Raw genomic sequence first — 27,630 nt, 5'->3', positions numbered from 1 at the left:
TCCAGGGCAATGGATACCTATTGGACGTATCTCTGTCAAGTACCCCACCTCCACCAGACCCAAACCTAACATTAGTCCATTGATATGGCAAAGACGGGAGAGAAGAAACTTGATGTGTTTCCCTTTCTTTCAGGATAAGAAGAAACACAAACAAATGAAGAGAAACATTGTGGGTTTTAAAAGCAGAACACAGGTTTATTTACAATCAAGTTCTGGTGGACAGCTGAATAAATAAAAGATTTGCCCTGTACACTCTCAACCCCCCCGTCTGCAGAAGTTGTCTGAATGAAAGGCTGGGTTAGAGAGAGACCTCTGTCATAGAAACCACCCTCTTTTCTAACCCATCAAAACACTTCCTTAGAAAACAAGCTCAGGAAGGAAACAAAATAAAGTGCAAATAAAAAGGCGATAGAACGCTGGCGGCTTTTCTTGAGGCCCATTTGATGTGGAAAAGTTTGGCTGGATAAAAGTTACAAAACATCCCAGTTAGTTCTCCTCCAACTGCCTCACATATTTGGATGCCTGAGGTTACAGGGTATAAACCCTGCTTGATGGCACAAGAAGGGCTCAAGCACAAAAGGGAATATTGCACGTGCTTAGGAAAGGGGCAAGTGGCCTGGAATTGCCAGCACCAGAGCATTACATTCAGGATTCAATCCCATTGCTCACCTGTGCTCCACCAACAGCCTGCAGTACAAAAGGATGGACGGACAGCAGAAAAGACTATTCATTTATTTTCTGGTACTAGAAGTCTTGGTATGGATACATTCCTCATCACAGCAGCATCACCACTCCCACAGCAGATGTTACACCTCTTCTCTCCCTCCCTTTCTGCCCCTTCCCACTGCCCCCAATAAAACTAGAAACATATTGGTTCAAATTAAAATTCTCTTTTCCCCACTTTTTGGTACCTCTGCTATAGGAGCTATTGGAGGGAGTATTAACAAAGATGCATCATTCCTGAAGAATGGACAGTTCCCTGAAACAGTTCAAAAATTATGCCGGGAGTTCTCAGATTACAAACTGCCAGAGAGACCATGTCAGAATTGGAGACGGCCCATACTCAGCCAACATCACAGCGGGCAGAATTGCCAGACCAATCGAACCATTTTTAAAATTAATTTACAGCTGTTCCATCACTTTCTAGACTGACCAAGACCCACTCTGTACATGTTTCAGGATTCCTTCACCCCGTGCCTAAGCTACTCCATGGGAACAGAACACAGGAGACAGGACATGCATTAGGTCAGAGTACATGGTAACGTCTTTCCAACACTTCCAAGTCAGAAGTGCTGTAGATACATTTGTATAATAGGGTATTTGGCACAGCTGTCCAGTGAGGGAATCTGGCTAGTACCTTAGGCTCCATCCAGTGCATAGATACTGCATGTCAAGGTATGACTAGTAGTATTCGCCATCCAAATCAGCTGACCCTTCACTGAGTGAGCACCAGCAGCATCCTTACAGGCAGTAAAGGGCTCCACCTCCAGTTCCTTGTCCTTGTCCTTAAATGCCTCATCAGAGCTCTCCTCTGAAAAGTGAAGCCCATTGGGTATGCTACCAAATGCATGAAGGATGGATCTAGGCTTGGGCCTCCATTCTGTCCAGTCCTTGATCAGCACCCTCCCAAGGAGAGACATTTGAAACTGTCTTTCATCTCCTTCCAGTCAAAATTCAGACCACAGGACAGCCTTGTTTCCTTTGTCCACACTGACCACATGGGCACCGGCTGGTGACCATGCCACTGCATTGATAGAGGAGCTGAAAGGAAGCCAAGTGTCAATTTAGAACAGATTTTAATTCCACAGCAGCATTTAGGAAAGGAGGAATAAAACTTCAGAATTATCAAACTAAAAGTTAAGCTCTTATGTATGATACCTGCATTTCTAAAAACCTCCATAGGATATTCTGAGTATATTATACTTAATGCCCTGATTATGAACAAGCAATCCAACAAAGCACAAATTTCCTAGCCTTAATTCCCACTTTACAGGTTATCATCATGAACCCACAGAAGTTACATATAAAAATCCCATGCTCACCAATATGGAACTCTACATTTGCACTCCCACATCTCATCATAGGTCCTACGTTAGCCATAGCTCAAACCCTGCATCTGTGTAGTCAGCCAGCTTCCTGTCTCACCTGTGATGCTTTCCGAGAGTTCTCTCTACTTTCCCAGTGTGCACATTCCAGATGTACAGAACCCCGTCAGCTGAACCAGCTGCCACGTAGCTACCGTCAGGGCTATTGAAACATATATTAGATGCAGAGAATAAAAAGAACACAATTTATTTTGAAGATAGCAGCTTTTGTCCACACATTGATCTTTATTCCATATTAGTTTCCAAAACAAGCAAACTGACATTAGTGGTTCTAGGATAGTGTGCACCAGCGAATATTAAAAGTTTCACCAGTTCTTATTCACACTGATTAGCAAGATCAAGAAGTTTCCTGATCATGTAATGATGTAACAGCCTGGTGGCTAGCAAATAAAGATATACGTTGGTTCTTGTGAAATCGACTTAGGTCAAAAGGGTGACTGTGGCAAATCACTTCACCTCTGTGTCTCAGCTTCTGTTTTTTCAGATGGGGATAATGATGCTTACCTCCTTTGTAAAGCACTCTGAGATCAATGAATAAGATGTGCTATATAAGCTAATACATTATTTTATTTGATTTCTAACATTAGGCACCTAAAAAAGTTTACCATAATAGCAAGCAGCCAAAGGCTCTGAAGATAAATAGGCCTTTGTTGTGGTAAGCATTTTACAAACACATAAAACAGTCCCTGGCCCCAAAAGCTTGTAATCTACAAGGAAGAAAAAAAGGGAGGTGGGGGGGGGGGGGGAAGGTTGAAGGCTAACAAGCAAAGTGGCTAGGATAAGCCATGTCTATACCCACTAAATTTAGCCCTAGCTTTTTTGAATGCTTTAAGTATTTAACCCTTACCTTACATGTTTCATTGTTTAAATCTTAACCTATTTTAGTTTTATATTTAATCTCTGCCAGTCACATTTAAAAATCCTAACTGTGGCCTTTTTTGTTTTGTTTAAATCAACAAAGCTGGTAGCATCTCCTATACTTAAGCTTCCCCAACAATTCCTGTTAAAAGACCCTGTTTTCATTTACCATAACCCTGCCAAACCGTATTCATTTGGGCTGAAGTTTTCCTTGCCAGGTGTCTGCCCTGACTAAATATTTTCATTTGAATTTCAGCAAAAATGGTTCAATGGTTTGAGAAGGACATTAGAAAAATGTTGTTCCCATGTTCAAACAATTCTTACAACCATTTCATTGAGAAGCTCTACCATCACATGCTTTGGAATAAGGACTAGGAGAGGGGATGGTTTCAGCAACATGCCATTTCTTGTTCCCATGAAAAGCTATCCGGATTCAGAGAAATTAAAGCCTGTGAAAAACTGCAGTTCACAGATGCTCAACAGATACTTGTTAGAGCTTGCCAGATAAATTCTCTGAAGATTCCATCTGTAGTGGGATGTTCCAGCCCAGGGTCACAGGGGCTGAGCAGGAAATCCCTGCAATTGCTGCTCTGACACGGGGCACCAGAACTGACAGCCTGGTGACTCTCTCTCTTTAGCTCTCAATGCCCCCGCTGCTGGTGTCCAGGCAGTGTGGAGGAGGAAGTAGTTTGACTCAAAAGCAAAAGGGAGACCCAAGAACTGGCTGAGCAAGGAGACTGAGACAAGGGGCTTAGGCAGGTGTGGGGAGGAAGAGGAAACAGATGGGATGACAAGCCCAACGTGGAAGGAGGCTGCAACAAGGTATCATAATAAATATGAGTAGGGGGCCAAATTAAGATTCTGTGGACAACCTTAATTCTGGAATTTTCTTGCTTTTCAGGGCTTGAATTTTCAACCTTAAAATAGTTTGTGTGCAAAATATATGGAACACTACCTGTTCCATTTTTCCTGATTTTTAGAAACAGTGAGCTCGTCTGTAGATACCCAAGTCTGAAAACATTCAGTCTGACTGCCCAGTGATAAAAGTGTCCCTTTTTTAGTCTTATGACTCATGTTAATAGCTACACTACTGCTTGCAAAATAAATGTAGAGCTTCGAGTCGTAGCGGAAGCAATGAAGGGGCAATCAATGGAGCTGCCGACTGGTAGTTGGCTTGACAGCGTATGGTGGTTTGGAACTTGGCCCTCAAATGTCACTGCATAATTTGCAGTAAACCAGATAACTGCAGCTGTCCCTCCTTGCTCCCATCCCATTTTCCACTCAGTCGCCCCAGTTTGGCCTCTTACCTGAACACGACTCTGGTCCAGTCAGATCCGCATTTGAATCCCTGGGCACTGAAACAAGTCGGAATCAGGTAACTGTTACATTCCTCTAATATGAATCTTGGGAAAGCCAGCTCCTCATAAAGGGCTAAATGAAGATTATTGCATTGACTGGGATAAATTCTACACTTTGCCTAACACACAGCACCTCTCTCCTTCTACCCTAATTTGAAGGACTTCTCTCCCCTCTAGACCACCACAAATTTGAGGTGACAATGAGGGGGACAAGCTGTCTCCTTCAAAGCAGTGGAGGCAAAATCTTGACAATAGATCTTTGTTGTCAAACCATGGATAGCCTGCTAACTACATCATCAGAGACATGGCTCCAAAGGCTTTGCCCTCTCCAGTAAGGGATTAATTGAAAGGTTTCATTCACAAAAAACGAGGGCAACACCAAAGTTAAAATTATGCCACAGTATCCAGTCACCTGCCACATAGCTTACTGGGATCACACTCACCTGAAAGTCTGTTTGACAGCATTGACTCGTAAATCAATGATCTTCAGCAGATCATCTCGGGAACAGGTCAAGAGCTCTGTTCTCTCTGGGTTCAGGTCTAAAGCTGTGATCCTTCCAAATAGTTCCAGTTCCTGCACTATGCTCTCAGTCCTGAAGACAGAAAACAGCAAGAGTAACTCAGTACCGAGGATCCTATCACATAAGTATCGATGTCTGTATCCCTAGATCCCTGTATCCCGGTGCGTGGGGATGGGAGAGCAGATATCCATTTCCACGTTTTTTTCTTATTTCCCAACTGAAGACTCACATTGTGGATATTTTTTGCCTAACCAAGGACTGGTCGGAACTTCCTTCAGAACCAGCCAGGGACACTTAAAACTAGCCAGAAAGGTAGAGACAGCAATGCAAGGTATTTCCTTTCCCAGGGGCTAGTCTGCTGTCAATATTATATAACACACCATGCTACTAACAGCTCAGAGACCAAAACAGAAGTTCTATCATGTGCAAAAAGATTATTTATCCATGATGCCTTCCTCAGATTCCTGCAATAAATATTCTAGGCCAAGGAGAGCTCACAAAGAATGGAGGTGTCACAATTCACTTATTCCTTTTATGTTCTTTTTTTAACATTAGATTCTCTAACAATTATTTAACCAATCCCACACTCCTACTCATGTCAGAGGAGCATTTTACCTGATGTCCCAGAAGCGAATCTTCTTGTCAAAATGTCCACTCATCACACACTGCTCTGTGCAGACTATGTCATTGCAGCTTGATCCTGCAAATACTGTTTTTATACCTTGAAAAGAAAAAAAAGGGGGGGGAAATGGGGGGAAGGAGAGGAAGGAGTGAGTCACCGATAACACAAACCCATTCCCATTGTGCTGTACAAGTTGATAGCAGTATTAAAAAAAATCACTTAACAGCAAACATCAAAATTCTGTAGCTGCATTGAAACTACTGTCCTGGAGGAGTTCGGGGGGAGACACACAGGAGTGACAGGTGAGCCCTGTCTTAGAAGAAACTGATTTCTGAGGATCCAAAATTCACAACAGCACATTCTTCCTCAGAACCACCCGAACACCAAGCCCAACATCATTACAACTGTCCAAGTTGTTTTACCACCACTTCATAATTAGTCAAACAAGTCACTGATGAGCTACATGACACTCTCCCCCTCTACACATGAACAAGGGTTTAGGACACTGGGGAGAAAGGCTGTCTGTCTCTGGGCCAAGTTGTACAACAGAAACCAGGAAAATATTTTAAGAAAAATGTTTCAGCTATGAAGAACTGAATCCTATCATTTGCTTCACTTGGAGGCAGGAAACTGTGCATAGGATTTTCAAGAGGAGACTTAAGACTTGCCCAGGGTTGAAAAGTCTGATCTGCCTCCAAGTTTCTACAGAAGAATAAGAAACCCACCCTACAGACTGATGAACAACAGGATCTACGGAGTGCAGCTGCCCACTCAATCAGCAATGCTTTTCACTGTAGCACATGGTCTTTTTTTAGGTTTCCCATCAGATAACAGCCAGGCCTAACCCTGTTTAGCTTGCAATACCGAAGATCAGAGTATCAGAAAAAAGCAGTATGGCTGCAATTTTCTGCTTTTTAGACACTAAGAGAATGAAATAATTAAGCTGAAGTAAAACTTCCATTTATATCCACTAAAGAGAATAAGAGGTGTGTGAAAGACAGAAGGGTACTGGTGCGGAAATAGTTTCCTTACAAACTTTGCTGCGCAGGTCCCAGAGCTTGAGGGTCCGGTCGTGACTTCCTGAGACGATGCGCGCATTGTCCAACAAGAACTTGGCTGACAGAACTTTCCCACTGTGGCCTGTCAGTGTGTGCTGGGGAGAGAAGATTTGCATGGTGTAAATGAACAGTCTCAGCCACACTTGCTTCTTTTCCTCATGGCTCTATGATCTTGCTATTCTGCAGCTTAATGGGAACAAAGTCTTTGATTCAACATCTCACACCTTAGTCTAATGTGTGAGTAAAGGCATGGATCACAAAAAACCCTTTCCATTCTGGTTAAACAGAATGTAGCTTTGATTCTCAGTCTGCTCCCTATGTCAGCAAGTGATGAGAATACTGCAGAGGCAGCATACTCAGCCTCTGGGTGGGAGATACTCTCCCTCAATTGCAACTCCTTTGGCTAGTTAATGAGTAGTTCTTTTTGAATCCATGAGTGCTCTCTTCTACCATCCCTAGTAACCTCGGCTGGAAGAATAGTAACTACAACAGAGTTTTCAACAAGACTAACACATAGTAAGAGTTGGGAGTGGTGGTGTCCCCACATTTCAGAAGCTGACTTTGTCAAATACAGGAAAAAGGGGTCTCGTGTTAACTCTGAAGTCTCAGCTTGAAAGCCCGAGATCTCCAGAGATTCCAGAAATGCTCCCATCAGCAGATTTCCATGATTATTTCTGTCTGAGGCCCACTGCAGTCAGGGCCTGTTGAAACATGAACTACAGCCACCACAAGTTATTAGATGCTTATTTGCCATAGAACTGATGCAGCATGAGGGAAAATAGGCTGCTGAAAACAGGGCAAGTGATCAGAGAGCAATCCTTGCCAAAAATCAAACCTTCTCCTGTTAGTCCCTGAACTTCTGACTTGTACATTGCTACATGGACTACAGAATTACCAGAAGACTTCAAAATGGAAAGGAAATGGGAGCAGAGTCTGAGGACCTGAAAAATTATTGCATAGCACCAAAGCCCAAAGGTCGTGGATTGTCTCAGTGGTTGTTTGCAACATGGCAGTTAATCTTTGGATAACTCAATTTTATGGATAGAGAGGATCTTTATGACCCTGGAGAATATTCCATTACCACCCTTGCTGCACTGTCATTAACAAATATATACTTGTATATAAATAGGTTATTTGATGCTGAATTTAATATTAATTCAACTCATCTGCCCCAATACACGTGCAAGCAATGACAAATCTATGCACACACATTCAAACAAGGAATTTAATGTACTGTATTAGCTCAATGAGCAGTGACTGTACTGACCCAAAACCAGAAGGCACCAGGGACACTGGAAAATTACAGAACAATATTGTGAAGACTGATGGGATAATTGCACAGGGACTTTTCACACTAGGTAAATGATGATCTATTAAACTGTTATACGTCTGTTTCTAACTGAGGGTAGGATTTTTGGGCCAATCAAAAGCTGCAGAAGATTTTGGCCCATTCTGGAGTATTCCCATATAAGATCTAACATTCTGGAGATAAATATCTTCATAATAAAAGCAATCAAGTGAATTACATTGTAGGTGTTCTTTAGAACAAAACGTGACATGCTGAAGATCAACAGAGCTAAAAACATTTATGGAACAGATCAAATGATGCAACACCAGGCTAAGAGAGAAATGCAAGTTCACTTTTAATGTCTGGAGAGCGTGGGAGGCTAACCAATGCAAAAATGACTGAAGAGCCGCCGAAAGGGAACAGACCTGGCCATTCCAAAATGCTTCATACCAAGTTGTGTGCACAACAGCTTGTGAGAGCAACTACATGTATCTTGCGTTAGAGTCAGTGTGCCAAATAATGCTTGGTGAAATAGTCCTAAAATAAAAAGAACAAGGATCACATCCAGGAGTGGGAATAAGTGAAGCCTCGTAGAAAGTTTCCTCTGCTAAGTCTTTCCAGCCTAAGAAGATCACAGGCAAGTCCTTCCTTTGACAAGGGCCAAAAAGCCCACACTGAAGAAGTGAAGGAAGAATGTGAGCAAGAGATGAGTCTTTTGTTAAATATCCTGATTAGTCAGAGTATAGTGCTTCAGGACTTATCTACTCCAACAGTCGAGCCAGGGACCCAGGCTGGCCCCTACTCAGTAAAAATACATCTATTCTAGGAAACAGAACTGTGTTTTAACTAAATCCCTGATCTGTGTTACAGCCTTTGCGTCCTTAAGACTGCTGTGTCTTAACATTTAAATGGTTCTAAAGTTAACACTTCCTAAGAGCACATGTGCAGAGGAAGGAAGGAAAGTTCATATATTTGATCATTATTTATCTGGAGAGGTTCCTGGCTGCTGTGTGCAGAGGCCAGTGTTGTACATCAGGTTATGCTGTGAAGGCTCTTTGCAATTAAAAAGGGAAAAAGATTCAATTAATGTTTTGCAGAAGAGCAAAAAAAACTTCAGCAAGATGAAATTTGCAATTTTCCAGTGTCCTTTGTAAGTACAGAAACTGGGATTGCTGGGCAGAAACAACCTACATACACATTGCTTGCCTTCTGCAGAAGACTCACCCGTAACCGATAGTCATCGACAGTCCAGATTCTGCTGGCGAAGTCATTTGAAGCTGCTAAGAGGTAAGAGCCCTGTGGAAACAAAAGGGATTTCAGGCAATTTCCCATAGTGACAGAGAAGTAAAATACCATATTCAGCAAGTATTTCCAAAAAGTCTCAATACTATGGGATAGTCATTAAAACTAGCAATTCACAGGGTTCACTTTAATGCCATAGTGCTAAGAAAGCAACTGGGGGAGGTGGGAGGGAGAACAGCAATTAAGTTTGGACAAGGAAGGTTTTGAAGACAAAGAATTTTTTTCATGAATCATGTCCACAGATTCCCAAAACGACTGGCCATGAAAAGAATGGTGGTCACAGTGCTGGAAGGGAGGGACATTCTCTGCATCCCACTTCTACCAATAACCTCCTTGCTGGTGCAAGGAAGATGGGATTCTCTACTAGTCTGCCTTTACCCAGCCTCTATTTTTTGGCCCTCTTTCCCCACAAATAGCTTCAGTATCTGCCTCTGCTGTTGGGCCTAGCTGACCCAAACTGCAGAGTAAGACTGCCCTGATTCTTGTCAATTTCACTACTATCCACAGCGTTCTGAATGGAGGTACTAAAAACTAAAGTGAGTTCTGACCAGGAGATGGACATTTGGATACATTGGTGGCCTGAGCGTGGTGGCTCCTTTCTTTTACTCTAGACAGAGTTCATATTTCAAGACAATATATGACAAAGTTATTTCTTAAGAAAATCCCAGAAAGAGAAGGCTTATGCCCACACAGCTGTCAGTCTCAAGTGACTCATTGATTCAGAAAAAGATCATGGAACACAGAATGCATCACAAGTAGTTCTAACTGAAAAGATCTGCAATGTGATCAAGCCACCTACATCAGAACAAGTTTCTCCAGGCAGATTAGCCACACCAGCCAATCCGCTAGTGAACTGGTGAAGACCAACGTAAGTGGTTTTTGGAGGTGTTCCATAAGTAATGCAAAAATATAGAAATGAAAAGCTGTAAAGATGGCTTCAAACTCGGCCTCAGTTCATAATTGAGAAGCATAACTTGATATGAAAAAGGTCTCAGCAAGAAAGTTAGAGATCATGAACCCAGATATGCACCTCCAAAACCCCATACTCCTTTGCCTGGTTCTGCTGGATGCAGATCACAATTATGTCTGGGACATTCTAGGGGAACACGAACTGAACACATTACAATTTGTCAGCAAACACTCCCCTAGTCACAGTATTGCTGGGGCATGATGGGAGAGAAATTGCTGGGAGTTGAAAGGGTGATAGAAGTGTAATCCTTTGGGCAGTCAGACCTTTTACTGTTCATCACTGTCCACAGTGAGACATCTAATCCTGACCACCAAGTTATAAAGATTTCTCAGTGCATACAATGGGAGCAGATACATACAACTACAATAGCTTCAAGGAGCTCATAAGGCAACAGTGGAAATTCATAGTTTGGGTAAAATGTAGCTCATTTTAAAATTCCCCTGATAAAATCCAGTAACCTGGGCTGTGTATCTTCTGAAAAGCAAAGTACAGATCAGTTTTAGGGCTTGTCTATTTGGGCGGGCAATAAGGGTGGGAGGGTACGAGGAGAACACACTCAGGAAAATTAATCCAAATTACATACAGGTGTGAATTTGAAGTGGACAAATTAAACCATATTAAACCCATGTGGATGCTTTTAGGGCTGGTCTACACCGGGAATTTACATTAGCATAGCTATGTTTCTAAGAGGAATGAAAAATCAACACCTCGAGAGACAGAGCTATGATGATCTAACCTCCAATGTAAACAGTGCAAGCTTGGTGGAACAATTCTTCCATTGACCTACCTACTGCCTCCTGGGGAAGTGGATTATCTAAAACGATGGAAGAACCCCTATAGTTGTTGTCGTGTCTGTCTATGCTGAAGTGCTGCAGCAATGCTGCGGTAGTGTTATAAGTGTAGACACACCCTTATTCAGAATACAGTGCCTTAATTCACTGAAATGTCTTTGTAGACAAGCCCTTTAAAACTAAAGTTCAACCTACTGTATAAAAGTTGTATACCATATTTTAAAACGTTCGTCAATTACTGCTACAAGTATTTTAACTTGTTTTGTGGGGTATGTACAGTATTTCAAAGCTTATGGGTGACACTGGTAGCCAAGCACAACCTATTGCCATTAATTCCCCCCCCCAAACAAAGACTATGGGCATTATGCAAATACTCACAGCACTGTCAAACTCGATACTCGTAATCCCTGCATTACTGCCAGACAGAGAACCTTTTAGCTCACACCTATCTGTATGCAGAAAAACAAACAATTAAGAAATGGATCAGAGTAGAAGATACAAACAGGTGGATGGATTTGAACTTCAGTGTTAGCTCTATTTGGCCAACACACTGGAACAATTACCACAGCAGCACAAAAGCCAATTACTTACATAGTGGCATTGACTATCAATCAGTTTGCATTAATATGGCTTTACACTCCATTTTCCGGAGTAGTATTTCAGCTGATCTCACACAACTGTTTCACAATTATATAGTGTTTGTCTGAAACTGCAGAATAGTATGCTCATCTTAAGAAGACTAGCAACTGAGTCAAAAACTTCAGCAGAAAATCCATTTTGCATGAGCCACCTGTATGGGATTCTAAATTTGGTACAAGACACAAAGTATTCTTTATGGCCTATGTCTCTTCACACAATACCCCAGAGCAGAAGCTTACCTCCAAAGACTTCCCAGAGTTTAACTCTGCGATCCATGCCTCCCGTTGCTAGCAACCGGGAACCAGGACTGAATTGCACTGCATTTACCTCTCCATCATGTGCATCCTGGAGGAAAGGGAAGCAAAACAACAATAATCACAACCACGGCAAATGACATCAGCACAGACCAAACAGAACTGTCAGTCTGTAGCACCACACAAAGCTTGCTGAAGAATAGGCCGCATACAACTGTGATCTAGCCCAAATCTGATCATCTTTCATATGCAAATGGTCCATACTGAAGAAAATTAGCAAATCAGAATATCATAAAAACTCATGTGGGTTACTCAGGTACTAGGATGAGTATAGGAAATCTCTGGAATTTCTATAGTCATCCCAGCAGCAGTCATCTCTGTTACATGAGCATTCAAAGCAAGGAACTGGTTCACAAGTTTGTTCCAATATTTTCCATCTATAAAATGGATAATGTAGAGTAGCCTTGCACAGACTCAGACTCAAAAATGGCCTCACCATTCCATAACACGTCCAAGAGGTCTCAGCTTGAAAACTTGAGATCACATGCCCCAAATCAAGACACCCCAACACCGTAAACTCCTTAATTAGATCTGTTGGATGATATTCAGTGCCATGCTTCCTTACACTGTGGAAAACAGGAACTGAGCTTATCCCAAATTGTCAGCAGCCTCTCCCCCAATCACCGCACTGCTATAGCATGATGGGACAAAGAGAGATTGTTGGGAGCTTAAAGGATAATGGGAGTGCGATTCCCTTGGGCACTCAGACCTTTTACTATTCATCATTGACCTCAGCAAGATGTACATTAACTTAGTTATGTCCACAAAAGAATGAATATTAAGAGTATGAAGGATGCATGCAATTGAATGATTTTTTGTTTTAGGTTTGGAATTTGTGTTTACATTCAAGGGTAAAGGCAGTATGGATTAAATTGACCCAGTTGCCCTGACAATTCATGAGTCATCTTATAGTTTTAAAACATTACCTGGAGAAGTTTAAACAAGCAGAGCCAGATTATCCCAGAAAGCATTTGCTACTCGAAGGACAAATTTTCCTCCTCTTAGGCAGGAAGACCCTGAATAAGCTTGTAGTTCCTGGACATACTTACAAAGACAAATAGTGCAGTAGTGGGCACCCTCACTTCTTTACTGGAACCAGGATGTGCATCTACATTATCCTGGGGAGTGGGAAATGAGGACAGAGAGCGCCTCCTGATATGGCACACAAAGAAAAATACGTTAAATAAAGGAGTGGACAGTTTCTCTCAAAGTGGCAGCCACAGACCTGGATGAGCCCGACTACTACTGTGGGGTAGATGAGAGAAGGGGCAGAAAGCCTTACTTCATTCCTTTCCCCCTCCTTTCAAGACTGCATTTTATCAGATTACGTTGCATTCTTTCACATGGCAGTACGCCTCTATTTATGCCTGCACCTTCTCTTACCTAGCTTAACCTTAGTTTGTGCCAACTCTATCAAATTCACTGCCAGCCTCATGTTTGAACAGTTATCTTTTCTAGTACTAAGGAGTCAAACAATGTAAATATCACAGTGCGTTTAAAAAGACTGCAACCCCACCACTGTGTCTAGTTCAGACTGCACTATTCTGGCTGTGAGAAGATCCCAGCCAGTGGAGTACCCCACTTGAAAGCCCAGACTCCAATACGGTCTTAAATAAAGACCTTTAGGACTCCACTGAGAGGGTCTGACTACAGCACAGTCATTGAGGAAAAGACCCCAGCTAATAAGAAGCTGACTACAACACTGTCATTAAAAAGAACCAAATCCACATACTGCTCCACTCAGAGGAACTGACTGAATCTCTAGCTGGAAAGTTTGTAGCCAATGTTATGAACAACTGAAGCCTAATCAGGGTAGCAGAGCTGGGTTCCATGTTACTTCAGTGTCATACAATTACATGCTGGACTAAGAGTGGATAATGTTTTCACCTGGCAGCATCAGAAGAGTGATGTCCCAAAAGGGAAGACTCAGACAGACTGGAGGGAAAGGTCAGAGGTCAGCATACGGCAAGATGGAAGAAACGGGAAGTTGAGGAGAAGAAAAAAAGCAGAAACTAGAAGAAAGGCTGACATTATTCCTTACATCACTGAAATTCTGGTTTACATTGAAACCGGTACATAAACAAGAAACGGTGATGGTATTCTAACCTACCCAAAGATATTAGTGATAGAGTCCAGAAGGCCTCCGGCTGGCTGGGACAGTCGCTTACTAAAGAGGAGGGGAGGACAGGTTTAAGCCTTGTGAACAGATTGTTCAAAGGAAGATCAATAAATACAGTTCACAACATCAAGTATCAGAGAACAGACTCCTCTCCCCTTTCAGACCCAAGCTCAGGACACAAGACCTCACAAGAGCAGCAGCAGCACATGCAGGTCACCATTAACAACAGCTTGAAATACATAATTGGAGGTGAAATTAAGGACCTTTTAAACTTTTGAGAAAGGACTTTTTTCATTGATTTAAGCAATTTGCCAAGTCTGAACAGAGTTTCAATCATTCATTGACCCCTATTCTCGCAGTTGAAGGCTATTCATAACTCTACCCTCCCTTGCTACTATTCTGTAGTAAGAAATCTGTGTCAAGTTTATGTGAGAAAGGAATTAAGTAGCTTTTCAATAGTTTTCATAAAGCTCAGCAGCCCATTCCTTTTTTAAGTTATCATGACATTTCTAAAGGCACATTAAAAAAGGTACTCTAATATCTTGTATTACTTCTGTTTGTAAGGTTGGATTTATTCACTGCTATTCACACACTAACTTAGCTTTAAACAGAACAAAGCATATCCAGCATGTAGTGGTGCAGAATGAAGCACTTAAAGCTGCAGAAAGCTATAGCGCTCCACTATATTTTAGCTTTGTGCATCACCAAGGAGTACTGCAAATAGTTTCTATTGTCATCCCATCTGATTTTGTACCTTCCCTTATTCTGACAGCCTCTCACACTCAACAGTCTTGCTAAACTATTTCAGAAAAACACCTTTCTACCCATCAGTTTACATACCTGGATGTCCGGCTGACAGCTCGCAGTGGGGAAGTCTCTTCAGCTGGATCAGAGGTTTCATCCACAAGCACTTCAATATCATCATCCCTGGAGAAGTATGGGAACACACCTCCTTTTGAATCAGCCAAATAAGGCCTGTTGTAATCAGCTACGTCTGCCAAACCCCAAAGGCAGCAATTCTATTCAGCTTAAAGTGAATGAATATTCCCCCTCCCCCCGGGTTCCCATATTGATTTACCATTAATCTGCACACTATTACCACCTAGTTGGTCACTTACAGAGATATGGACACTTGAGGCAGTAAGTGAGCAAGCACAGCAGAATCTAGGCATGTCAAAAATCTACAAGTTATAAAGATGTGTGTAAATTTTACCCCTACACACACCAAATGCAAGACTTCCTTTAAAAAAAAAAAAAAAAAAAAAAGCCTTAAAATTTCCCTCTTCCAATCTTCAGGCATAAGCCAATCTCTAGTTATCAGAGATCAGGCTGAAGTTGAACATGGGAGATAGACTGTCCCACATCTGCCCAGTGTAAGGTTCTTAGACTTTCCTCAGAAGCATCTGGTACTGGCCACTGTTGGAGACAGGACATTGGACTAGATGGACTTTGAGCCTGAGCCTTCTTGAATTCCAGCTGTGAAGAACTTAAACCGACACCATCAACTTGAAAGCTAATTAATTTTAAATAGTGAGTTAAAAGAAGTTTCAGGTACTTTGTAAAATCACAAAAGCTGACAGGGAGGCAATCATATTGTTTGTCAATATTTCTCTCTCACAGCTGTGTGAAAAACTCACAAGACCAGGAGAAACTAAACACAGTAATTGGAGTTACAGAAAAGCATTTTCTCCCAGTTCTTCAGCTAGTCTTCTGTGTCACAAGTAGCAAAAAAAAAAAAAAGTATGATTTTTTTTTATTTAATGAGAGTGTCACTTTAACGTTCTATTTACAATCAGAAGGGCTAGAAACCAGTGGGCACACCTACATTACATATAAAAAACAGTGTCCTGACCTAGTTATAACATCATAATGGACATGGTCCTATCTATACAGAACATTAAAAATGTAACGGACCACACTGTAACCAAATACCAAGAGTAGTATTTGTAGTGTTATGTAAGTTATGGTACCACTCAAAGGCCCCTTTCAGGACCATGTGCTGTACAAACATGTAGGAAGAGTGTAGATGGGTCTTAAGTTTCTAGCCCATCTTAGCCTTGTACACAGACGATTTTTCTGAATTTTTCTCACTGCTCTATTACTGGCGCTGTCTCACCAGTGCTAGCTAGAGTGGAAGCACTCATGTACACCAGACCTTGGTGTTTTTATTATTAGGTCATCTAGACCTGCTCACCATGTACATATTCTGCTAACTACAGTAATACTCTGAAAAGTGACTGCACAGCATCAAGAGTATCCAACATGTGTCAATGACTCCAGACAAATTGTGCTAAAGTAAGGCTTTTTCCCCCTTCGAACTGAAAGCCCTGTACAGTCAAGTTGGGCTCTGACAGCCTAGAAGAGTTTTCCTTCCCAAGTGTTGAGATCCTGCAGGCTAAGTTAGGTGTTCTGTTATACCTGTACAATTGTGACTGAAAGCACTGCTGTATTCACACTTTACATACCACTGTAACAATCTTTATACAAAATATGCCTTGTAAGGTATTATTTGAAAACTTATAACTTCCTGGTCAATAATATCATGGTGAAACGTATGTAGCAACATTATATGTAAAGCTGAGAATTCCCCCTATATGATATTAGCACATGTTCAAAACCAGACAGTCCTGGGAAAAGTTGTAAAATTGGTCCATGCTAAACGAAGGAATGTACATTTACCTCAATTTACATATAAGCAATAAGCAGGGTCCTCAAAACAGCAGGGGGAAGAGAAGATGACAGGAAACAGAACAATTTGCATTTTAGCAACACAAGTGGGGGGAGAAAAAGCACACAGTCTACTTCACTCTCAGAATCCATGTTGCCTTCCTCATTGTTTGGATAAGCTTTACTTTGATGGGTAACTAATCTTCAGAAGAATCCACTTCGAAGGTTCACTGGACTATAAAAGGGGCAGAAAACCCCAAGTTCTCTCTTTCACCTAAGACAAAGGAACCAGCACCTTTGGACCTCTGGGAGAGATCCTTACCAAGGAAAGGGTCAGTCAGCACCTGGCTGGAAGACTGTGGGTGAGAAAGGCCATCTTGAACATAAGCCTTGAACTAGAACTTTTTGGATTTTTGTTTTTATTTTTTGTAACCACTTTTAACTTTATTTCTTATACTTGGAATTCAATTAAAATCCTATCTTCTTTTGTTAATAAAGTTGTTTGATTCTTTAATCTAAACCAAACCAGTGCTGTGTTTAGAGAGAGACAGGTGAAACAATACAGAAGGAGTAAATATAAAGAAGAACAGCCAAAGAACTCTTGAGAAGGAGAGGAGACTGTTGAAAAGACTTATACACAATCTCTGCTCTCACATGAAACCCTATTAAACTGTTGCATGTAGTCCTCTGACTTTTTTCAAACATAAACATCTCCAGAGATCCTCACTCCCTGAACAAGAAAACTATTCCAACTGCCAAAGGGACTGCATCACAGAAATTCTGGTGAGAGGAGTTCAAATTCACTGAATGAACCTGTTTTAGGACTTTCAAAATTGAGTTGATATTCTTAGTCACAGCAGAGTTCCCCATTCTATAAACATACAAATAAGGACATTTACTGCATATTTCTGATTTTAAAATGACATTCCAAGTTTTAACACTCATCTACCATTATTATTGGAGACAAAGATGTCATTTACCCTAAGCCTCCATAAAAAAAAAAACATTCATGCATGGTGATGAGAAGAAAAGACACCTTTCAACATGGACAAGAGAAACAGAACAGATTTATTTCCCAGACCTTAGTTCTGGCACACCTCTACTGACTGAAATGAGGATTACTTACTGTTCAACTGGCAGTGGTTCCTTGGCAGCTTCTGCTAGCTCTTTCTGTAGCCTGGCTTGTCGCCTCCTAGATGTAAAAAAAAAAAAGGTTTTTTTGTTTGTTTGCTTGGTTTTTTGTTTTTTTTTTTAAAAACATAAGAACAACCTTATAACAATATATGTCAGCAAAGAAAGATTTTATGATGCTAGCACATAGGCATCACATGCCAAGGACGCAAGTATGTATGCTGCATTTGACAAGAGCACACTATGAAGACTGTATACATCTCAATATCATTGGCTGTTAACCAGTTATGACTCAAGTTAATGCATAGCTTGATCAAATAGTAATTAAGTTCACAGGATACAGAAAATGAAGAAATTGCTTAGGTTACTCCAAAGAGGTAAAACTAGGAGTAACCGGATGTGATACAGCCATGGAAAATCTTAGTGTAAAATCAGAAGACAGATTCCAACTGTTTTAGCTATTAGACTAGAATAGTTTCCTGCGGAAATAATGGAAAAGTCATTACTTTTGTCATTTAAAACTAGACAAAGCCCTGGAGAACATACTTTCCACAGGATGAACATAAAGTTCCAAAATCTCTTCTGCCTTGAATGTTTAGATTTTCAAAGTAGACTGAAGATGCTAGGAGACAGTGGTCCTTTTAGGGCTGGAGTATTCAAAAAAAAATCACACAATATACCAAATAGATGGTCAGCATCTCACCTCGAGTCCTTCTCATTTTCTGCATTGAGCCTATTGGCTTCCTGAGCCTTCTCTGCCATCCAGCGTGTGACCAGCTCTTGGTTGTCTTCAGTAGTTTTCCTCAGTTTCTCTTCTAGGGCAGTGAAGGTAATCTGGAGGGCATCATACTCATCCTTCAGTGTTTGATTGGCTCGCTCAAGATCTTGCAGCTTGTTGCGCAGTTCCTGGCACTCTGTTTCCAGCTCAGAGATCTTTTGCAAGTATTCTGCAATCCTGAAAGAGCAACAGCATAAACAACACAATGAAAAACATTCTTTGGGGCAGGTACCATCTTTTTGTTCTGTGTTTATATAGTGGAGTCCTGGTCCATGACTGGAGCCCCTAAGCACTACTGTAATACAAAACACACACCTGATCCAAAATCTCATGTCCTACACACAGAGAATAAGTTGCTCCTACTCACTTTGCTTCATTCATCTGCATCTCTCTGTCTTTCTGCTGCATTTGGTTATTCAGATCAATCACTGACTGGGCCAACTAAGGAGAGAAAAAAGAATTTAAAAAAATGCAGAGATGCCACCTGGACAACAGACATTGATTGGCTCCTAGTCAGACTGCATCAGTCCAACTCTATAGGTAGCATGTGTGTCTTTCAGAACTTTCTCTTCTTCAAAGCCAGCAAACAATTCTGGACACAGTACTAGCAGACAGTATCAGACTTGGAAGTCTACTCCCTAGGAGTAGTAGTCCTCACTGTTACTATCCCTTAGTATCTCAAACAGAAAGTTCTCCTTTGGACACAGCCACACCAAACGCTGCAGATATATATTAGGAAGAAATCTTCATTTTTTATAAAATATCACAAAAAGCATAGAAATAAAGTAGCAACCAGATGATGATGTTGATTTAGTTATGGAGGAAAAGCAAATCCTTTGAACTATAACGATTAATACTACGAGTCAATGAACAGGTTGTACATTCTGCAACTGAGAAATGTCAAGGGGTACAAACAAGTCACAAGTTTAAATGTGACAACAGGAAAGACAATGAAACAGGATCGGAATCCAGCATCTTTAGAGAATTACAGCATAGAGAGACCATGCTTACAAAGGAGCACAAGCAGGCCACACAGTACATGAAAGAGGACTTTCTAACCTCACCACGCTTCTTATGCAACTCTGTCAGCTCCTCTTGATGTTTAATCCTCAGATGGGCCATTTCCTGTGATTGAGCTTCATTCCGTGTGCCATCATGACCTGGACTGGAATTTTAGAGGAGAGATTTCACAAGCTAGAAGTTGATTGCTTCTGAGCTTCTGTCTAGTTAGCATCCTAACAGCATTGCCTGCAATTTCAAATTTGTATAACTACATTCAGCCATCAAGATAGAGTTAAAACCCGCCAGGCAACCACCCTCTATTGAAATCTATTAAAAAAGGAAGTCTCGTGCCTATTTGTAAATTCTTCATAGTCTATCTATACATCTCATTATCTCCCCATTAAAATAGTCAGACCTAGTCAGGCATGAAATTTTAAAAATTATTTAAATGAATGCTTTAATAACCCTCCTGAAACTCTGTCAAGAAGTCTACAGTATAAAAAATACTTAGGATCTTTGCATCCTAGAAGTAGGGACCTGCTTCTCCACATGCACACATGCTTTTCTTGAGTGAGTAAACATGTGACTTTATTCCTTTCAACTACAGGTTGTAAGGACAGAAGTTGCTCTTTTGGACAAGAGGAGTACTCTCAAGTACTACTCCATAATCTTCAACTCAGACCTTCAGTTTGTTTCTTAAACTTTTTTGTTTCTTTGTCTCTTGGGGGGTTGGGGGTGGAGGGGTTCAGTCCTGATCTAAAACTCACCCTTTCCTGTCATATTGTTGTAACCATCCCTGTCTTGTAATTCTACCTTTTCCTCTTACACTGTATGTCTTCAACTGCACCATCACCTCCACTAACACCCTGACGCCATTTCCCCAACTATCCTTCATCAATACCTTCATCTCTTCTTGCATGTCCCTAAGCTTGTTCTCCACATCACAGAACATGCAGAGTTGCTGCTGCCTGCCTTCTCCTATCTCCTTTATCCTCAAAGAATTCCACTGACTCCCACATGCATTTGGAGTTATACAGCAAAACCTTCCTCTTTGGACCTACTCCTCATGGACCTTGTCTCCCTCTCCCCACTTCCTTAGTTCATTTAACCCTGGTCTCCTCCACATATTCTCACAAATAAGTGAGATTGTTTTTCTTTTACAGCTTCTTGTGTCCAGAACATCTTTTTGCCTTTTCCTAAGTCTCAGATGAAAAAAAAAGTTTAACCCTTTTCTGTACGTAATAGGTTTTCAATTTATCTCATGTTCTGATGGTTACTTTATAAATATTTCATTTTTCTTCAGAGAATTTGGGGAAGTGCATAAAGATGCTACACAAGTTAAGACCTAGCCTAGCGTGAGAACAAGTCTTACAGTACCCAATGCTATCAGTTACTAATTGCATTATTTTTAATTTACAAGTTGTCACACTACATAGGGGACCCAGCCTCCCTACTAACAGACTAGTCTATAAAAAGTAGCTTGTCAAGTAGTTCTATAATACCTGCTCCCTCCAGCATAATTTTATGTAGTTTGAAGGATTCCCTAGTTTTCCAGGGATTGAGTTCACTCTCGTACCACCTATAAAATAGAACTTGGACCCAGATATTATATTAACTGTTCCTGGTTTTAGGTTAAAACTGAACCAAGATGAGGTTTTTTTTATACAATATTCCAAGGATGGAAAAAGCTGTAAGTTTGGGTGCATTTAAAGTGGTTTGTGGAGGGAGCTGATGAAGCCTAGTGTTCTTCAGAAGGCAGTATGTTCCAGAAGAAAGGGAACTGGACTGAGAATCAGGGGAGCTGAATTCTAGTCCCTGATTTGCTCTGATCTATTGTAACATCTTGGGAAAGTCACTTGCCCTCTCTGTGCCTCTGTTTCCTCTCCCACCCTTTGTCTATCTTCTCTATGGAAGTAGTAAACTCTTTGGGTACTAGGACTGTCTTATTTTCTTTGTACAGCACAGAGGGATACTGATCAAGTTGGAGCCACTAGAAACTACAATAACAAAAACCTCCTATGCTTTTTGGAAGCTCACACACAGGAACATGGAGGACAATTTGTAAAAGATATAATTGAAGCAAACCAATAAATTCTGTAGAAGTTAAAAAAAATCTAACCAGTTTTTCTAAAACAATGAAAATCAGAAAAAAATGGTCATACAAGTAACTAATTATATTGTTATAAAGCAGTCTATGAAGGAAACATACATTATCTGTGCAATCGTCCTACGTTTGATACTCTGGGGTGGGGTGGGGTGGGGTGGGAGACATGTCTTCTCTGAAGACCATAACAAGAGAAAGGCTGTAGAGTGACAGATTAGTATTCTGAAAGGAAATTAATGTGAGAGGGACACTAGTATGTGGTAATCTCAAACTTTCCTCTCACTTTAGTTTACACTATAGCAAATATTTCTATTTTGCCTGCAACCATACCACTTTGGGCTGTTATTACATCAGAACTAATAAGTTAAGTAGGCTCAAACCAGGTCACTAATAAAACAAGAGTTCTAGGTTTTTAGGAAGTGATGTTGATAACTTACTCTTCTCACCCAGTGGCCTCATATGGTACTAGGAAGCAATGTATTTCCAGACGTGTGCATGTCCAAAGGAAGTGTAAAAATCCAACACCTGAGATAACACGTCTGTTATTCTATGACTTTCCATGGCTATGGAAGTTAGTCCAGGTGGAACCAGCCATTCCATTCCAGTCTTTAGGACAGGTAAAGACAGTCTCTCTTAAGGACCAATGGTTGTGGGATTCACTCCATATCAACATATACAAAAGCGTACTGAAGGCACTTCCATGGTAATGCTTAGGATTTTACTTTTAAGGCTTTGTTTATATGTACTGTAGTCCTCCTTAGCCTCCCCTGTCTTTGCCCTTGTATTATTATTCAGTTGGGCATAGCCTCCCACAAACGCAAGTTGGATATCCATGGCACAACTAAGAATCTATTTCAGATGGCAGGGCAGCCAACTACAACCCCCACAAACATAGCTTTTGCCATAGCAGTTACTTGCACAACCTTAAATATTATGGACACTAAAGAATCTTTGAGATTTTTCATAAGGGTATCAGCCCTAGCATGCCAGCCAATTTCTAACCCAAGTAATTACACTTGTTACTTAATGTTTTGCCTGTGGTATGCCAACCAAATTCTCTCTCAACTAATTACATTCTACTTGCCTAACTTTACAAAGGACACAGTGTTATTCATTTCCTATCCTCAATAGTATACATGTAGTGTTACACATGTTTTCCACTCTAGAGGTAGCTGCACTTCATTAGTGAGTGAAGAAATTCATATACATGAACATTATAATGGTCACGAATACTAAAGTCTACTATTGTGCCATTATTATAATAATTTCTGTCCTGATCACTGTTCACATGCTGTCAATGCAGGGAACTACATGGCGCATTATGTTAGGGCATTGGGTCAAAACAGACTGAAATGCAAATGGAACCATCAGCACCACTACCACCTACAGCACCTGGGTTTTTCCTAGAGCTGTAAAACTTTCTAAAGCTAATGGTCACCAAGCTTTTTTTTTGTGCAGGATGGGGTAAGTGGAATCAGAGGAGAGAATGCACTCTACTACTTCATTTTAAGTGTGCAAATTTTCACAGTGAAAACCCAGACATTTTTCAGACATCACTTTCTCTGCCAGAAAGTCTTCATGAGACCATGAAGCCCTCAAATTTGAAAACCTGTGCCTTCAGTAAAGACCTGGATTTTCCTTATAGTGCTTATGAGATTGGACAAAATCACTGACTGAAGTAGTATTGTATGACTATAAGCCAACAATAAGCAGTAAGTAGCATGAGAATTATGGGGCAAATAGGTCCAACAACATAACAGTTCAGTTTAGACCATATCAAATATAGAAGCTATCATAAATTACCAAATAGATTTTTCAGACAGAAAGTGTTTTATTTGTAAGATATCTTTCCACAAGAATGGATTTAAACTGGGCAACAATTGCAAGACCTTGTAATGAAGGGTCTACAGCCTAATCTATGTTTATCAGGAGCGACTGGATCCAAGTTACTGTAGTAACCTATGGACTGGATGTATAACAACTATTAATGCATGAAGTTTTGGCATATGAGAAACAGCTGATTGAAATGTTCATTTCCTAATCCTCATTGAAAAAGAATTCCAGGTACCTGATCTCATGTCTGCTTTGCAAGTCATACTTTTCTGCTTGCAGCTTGTCAGCCAGCACCGCATGGAGATCAGTCTTCTCTAGCAGCTTGTTATCTGACAGGGCAAGAAGTGCAATTAAAAGCTGATTTTGCTCCTTATATGTCTTTCTCCACTTACAACATTTCAGGACCTTGTAGTTATTCTTACACCAAGTCATCGTATGACACTGTCACACTGTGATACACGAATCCTTGCTTTGACTTTGATAGAGAGAGTGGTTTTATTCCTACTCAGACTTAGATAACCTCACACAAACAGACAGTAGCGATTCTGCTAAGCTTTATTAAGGAGTAGCTCTTACTCAAGTGTAGTCCTACTGATATCTGTGGGACTTCTCATAGAATTGTAGAAGATTAGAGTTGGAAGGGATCTCAGGGAGGTCATCTAATCCAACCGCCTACTCAAAGCAGGACTAACCTCAGCTAAATCATCCCAGCCAGGGCCTTGTCAAGTCGCAGCTTAAAAACCTCTAAAGATGGAGATTCCACCACCTCCCTAGGTAACCCATTCCAGCGCTTCACCACCTTCCTAGTGAAAAACTTTTTCCTAATATTCAACCTAAACCTCCCCCAGTGCAACTTGAGACCATTGCTCCTTGTTCTGTCATCTACCACCATTGAGAACAGCCTAGCTCCATCCTCCCTAGAACCCTCTTTCAGGTAGTTAAAGGCTGCTATCAAATCCCCCCTCATTCTTCTCTTTTGCAGACTAAACAAGCCTAGTATCCTCAGCCTCTCCTCATAAGTCTTGTGCTCCAGCCCCCTAATCATTTTTGTTGCCCTTCGCTGGATTCTTTCCAACTTGTCCACATCCTTTTGTATTGGGGGGGCCCAAAACTGGACACAATACTCCAAATGCGGCCTCACCAATGCTGAATGGAGGGGAATAATCACTTCCCTCGATCTGCTGGCAATGCTTCTACTAATGCAGCCCAATATGCTATTAGCCTTCTTGGCAACCAGGGCACACTGCTGACTCATACCCAGCTTCTTATCCACTGTAACCCACAGGTCCTTTTCTGCAGAATAGTGGTTTGAAGAATCCACCCTTGAACTCATTCTAGGCAAAGGCAACCAAAGCACAACCTGTAGGACACAACCAACCCTCTAATATTTGTAATACAGCCTAGAAAATTATTTTATACTACAGGAAAAAAAGTAACAGAGTTAGCATACAGCACAACAGTTGGGGGGGGAAGAGCCATTTGCTTTTATTTGCTCATACTGTAACTAGAGTTAAAAGATGGGCAAGAAACAAGCTCAAAGTGAAAAGCCAACTATTTTGGGCAAGACAACACTAGAAACTTAACACCCCCAACTATTAAGGGGGGAAAAAGTCAGTATAAGCAACACTAGTGCTGTCTTCACCCCTCACAAATATCTGAACAATGCCTTGAAAGGAGCACCTTAAAAGATGAAAAAATACTTCTGGCACCATGCACAGTGCAGACTGGCTGAACTGAAACCTGCTTGTCTCTTATGAAATGCAAAATACTATATTAAACATGAATTACAACAAAACAGTGCTTTTGTCTTTCATTATACACAGTGTAATAGTAATGATCATGGTTAAGATTGCCCAATGCTTTCAATTACATCCCCATTTTCAGATGTTTATCACTGTGACAGCTTTGGGAACTGAAGAAAGCACCATGGCTGCTCTGGTTTAGAAGCAGGCTACTGAGATCGCAGAGCAAAACTGTGGTTCATTAGAGACTTACACTGGAGAATGATCTCTTCGAAGGCCTGTCTCTGCAGCCGGTCCCGTCGCCTTAGCTCCTCCGCAATGTGACGTTTCCACGTGGGGAAGCTCGCAGTTCTGAGCCCAGACGTCATCTCGCCAGCACCGGGCTCCGCGTCCCGGTTTTCTGCTGAGCTGAGCGGAACCAGGCTAAGTGACTCCTGAGTCCTGCCACAAACCCCTCACGGGCAGCGCCTTGCGACTTCTCGGTGCTCAGAGCCTTGTGATTTCAGGAGCCGGGCGCACAGGCAGCGAGACGCAGACAGGGCCAGGGGCACCGTAGTGGGGAAGGAGCAGGGGCGCAGACACTCTAGGGCAGGGGACACGCCCCGTTCGGGCAGGGAAGAGAAGATTGGGAAGCGCAGACGGCAGGGGTTGGGTAAGGGCAGGACACACTGACTGGAGGAGCTGGGCTCACAGCCTGGGCGGAGAAGGGAGCAGCTGGCGCCGGGGGTGCACTGCACAGCCTGAGGGGGCAGCAGGGCGAGGGGGCACGGCCTGAAGGGGCAGCTAGCAGCAGGGCGGGGGGAAAGGGCAGGGGCAGATTCGGGAGGGGTCTGGGGACGGAAGCAGAAGGGCCAACTCCCTGGATGGCCTTTCACCACCACCGCTCCTTAGCCAGGCCACAGCCGCCGTCCCGCTCCCCACCGGCGCCATTCCCGAGCCGCACGCACATCACTACGCCGGGGTCCTAAGAGCTCAGAGTCGCACAATAAATTCGTGGCTGGCTGCAGCCGTCGGGCTGCCAAGCACGGACAGCAGCCCCCAGAAAGGACCTTAGCCGGACAACGCAGACTCTGCCAGCACGGACGGCGTCTCCGCTGGCCGCGCTGCGGGGCGAGTCGCAATCACTATCCGGCGAACAAGCTGGCCACCCCTGCACAAGATGGCAGGTGAGGGGACCTCCCTGGGCTACCATTTTAGAGGCGGTACCGCGAGATGGGCTCTCGCCGCGCCGCCATCTTGAAGGTGGCAGAAAGACGCCGATCGCCGCCATCTTGGGGGTGGCGCCGAGAGCAAGCGGCGCAGACTAGAAATGGGGGACGTGAACCTAGCCTGTCTTCTGCGGTGCTAGGCATAGGCCCAAGCAACCCCCCGCCCCCCTCATACAGGTGCAGGGCCTACTGCTCAGACCGCGCCTCTCTGGGCGCATCCTCCTGGACCGGACCACGCTGCCCTGCCCCGCCCCCTGTTGCCGTCGGTGTGGACTCTTTGCCCGGGCTGCAGAGGGAGGGGGACTGGCGCCGGCCTCAGGCGGGGTGATTTGCGCAGGAGTCGCGGAACCCCTGCGTGACTGGCGTTTTGCCAGCAGTTGGGTGGGGGTTGGGCGGATTTGTTTTGCTCGTGTACAAGTGTAGCCATGGGGGAGGATTTGTAGCGCCTCTTCTCTCCTCCAGTGGAGGCAGCTCTACCGCCCTAACGTGTGTTTGCCGCTGCGTCCTGCCCTCAGCTCTGCCGCCAAAAGCACTTGTTCGCTGCTAGAAGCTGCGTCTCGGCTAGAGGAGTTTGCAGCTGCCGCTATGCGGGCCAGGCTGTCTCGTATGGACCTGGCTGTCGGTGAGAGGCGCTGGCTGATGGTGGAGGAGGAAGAAGCTGCCTTTTTTTTTCTTTTTAATTTTCTCACAAGTGTCAGCTCTGCTGGGAAAGAAGCCAGAACGAAATACAGAGGCAGTGGCCTTGGTCACCTTTCTGTGCTGCAGTGTTGGGCTGCTGTTGTATTCATTTTGAAGGCATAAATGGGCCACAGCTAGTGACATGATCCAGTACCTGGCTGCATGAAACAAGGCCTGGTGTTTGGTATACAGGGACCAGAGCCTGCTTGTTGCCATGGCAAATACCCCATCAAAAGTCTTTGAAAATGGTTATCAAAGATACAGAAAAGGGAAAAATGGGTAATGCGAAACATGAAGCATTAAGTAAGGTTTCCGTTTGAACAATAGTTCTTGCTCCTTTTGCCTTCAAATGGAGTGAGTTTTTAAAAAGAAAACTCCCTGGTTTGACAGTCTCTGAAATGGTTTTAAAAATGGTAATAACTGCTCTTTTGAGGAAGAGAAGCTAGTTGAGATGAGTTGGAACTGTTGTTAAAGTCTGGTCCCATTTCATCACAGGTGGTGACTGGGATTCAGCTGGAGCCAATAGAGATGTTCTCCAGGCC

The 27,630-nt window shown here is 42.4% G+C and overlaps 1 protein-coding gene and 2 non-coding genes across 5 annotated transcripts; all 3 read right to left on the bottom strand.

The window, feature by feature from the left end:
- Nucleotides 1-174: 174 nt before the first annotated feature.
- On the bottom strand, nucleotides 175-26,433 carry ATG16L1 (autophagy related 16 like 1). 3 transcript variants are annotated; one of them, XM_067538811.1, is made up of 19 exons: nucleotides 25,456-26,433; nucleotides 23,696-23,789; nucleotides 19,581-19,686; nucleotides 18,889-18,962; nucleotides 18,447-18,698; nucleotides 17,739-17,804; nucleotides 14,786-14,872; nucleotides 13,937-13,993; nucleotides 13,714-13,761; nucleotides 12,876-12,978; nucleotides 11,752-11,857; nucleotides 11,252-11,322; nucleotides 9,035-9,106; nucleotides 6,497-6,617; nucleotides 5,458-5,563; nucleotides 4,765-4,914; nucleotides 4,271-4,318; nucleotides 2,146-2,247; nucleotides 175-1,761 (listed from the first exon to the last, which is right to left on the bottom strand). In XM_067538811.1, exons 1-19 carry the CDS (start codon nucleotides 25,568-25,570, stop codon nucleotides 1,668-1,670), a joined length of 1,872 nt encoding a protein of 623 aa, XP_067394912.1. In that variant the 5' UTR covers nucleotides 25,571-26,433; the 3' UTR covers nucleotides 175-1,667. The 3 variants fall into 3 exon arrangements, with proteins under 3 accessions (XP_067394912.1, XP_067394913.1, XP_067394914.1); XM_067538812.1 differs by lacking the exon at nucleotides 13,714-13,761 and having other exon boundaries at nucleotides 25,456-26,414; XM_067538813.1 differs by lacking the exons at nucleotides 23,696-23,789; nucleotides 25,456-26,433 and having other exon boundaries at nucleotides 19,586-19,624.
- On the bottom strand, nucleotides 10,100-10,367 carry LOC137147176 (small Cajal body-specific RNA 6). Its single transcript, XR_010918162.1, has one exon. It is a non-coding gene; the product is annotated as a small Cajal body-specific RNA 6 (non-coding RNA).
- Nucleotides 12,284-12,557, bottom strand: LOC137147175 (small Cajal body-specific RNA 6). The gene has a single exon (XR_010918161.1). It is a non-coding gene; the product is annotated as a small Cajal body-specific RNA 6 (non-coding RNA).
- Nucleotides 26,434-27,630: the final 1,197 nt, after the last annotated feature.

The sequence above is a fragment of the Emydura macquarii genome, unplaced genomic scaffold (genome assembly GCF_026122565.2).
Source record: "Emydura macquarii macquarii isolate MOO-44397 ecotype Brisbane River unplaced genomic scaffold, CSIRO-AGI_Emac_v2 contig_499, whole genome shotgun sequence".
In the NCBI taxonomy this organism is placed as follows: Eukaryota; Metazoa; Chordata; order Testudines; family Chelidae; genus Emydura; species Emydura macquarii.
This window is presented reverse-complemented; position numbering and strand designations above follow the sequence as displayed.

Coding starts and splice junctions, on each gene's coding strand:
- ATG16L1 (XM_067538811.1), bottom strand. CDS start 25,570: ATGACGTCTGGGCTCAGAACTGCGAGCTTCCCCACGTGGAAACGTCAC. Junction 14,873..17,738: donor GAACCACTGCCAGTTGAACA/GTAAGTAATCCT, acceptor ATACTTCTCCAG/GGATGATGATATTGAAGTGC. Junction 12,979..13,713: donor CACTCTTCTGATGCTGCCAG/GTGAAAACATTA, acceptor GTGCCATATCAG/GAGGCGCTCTCTGTCCTCAT.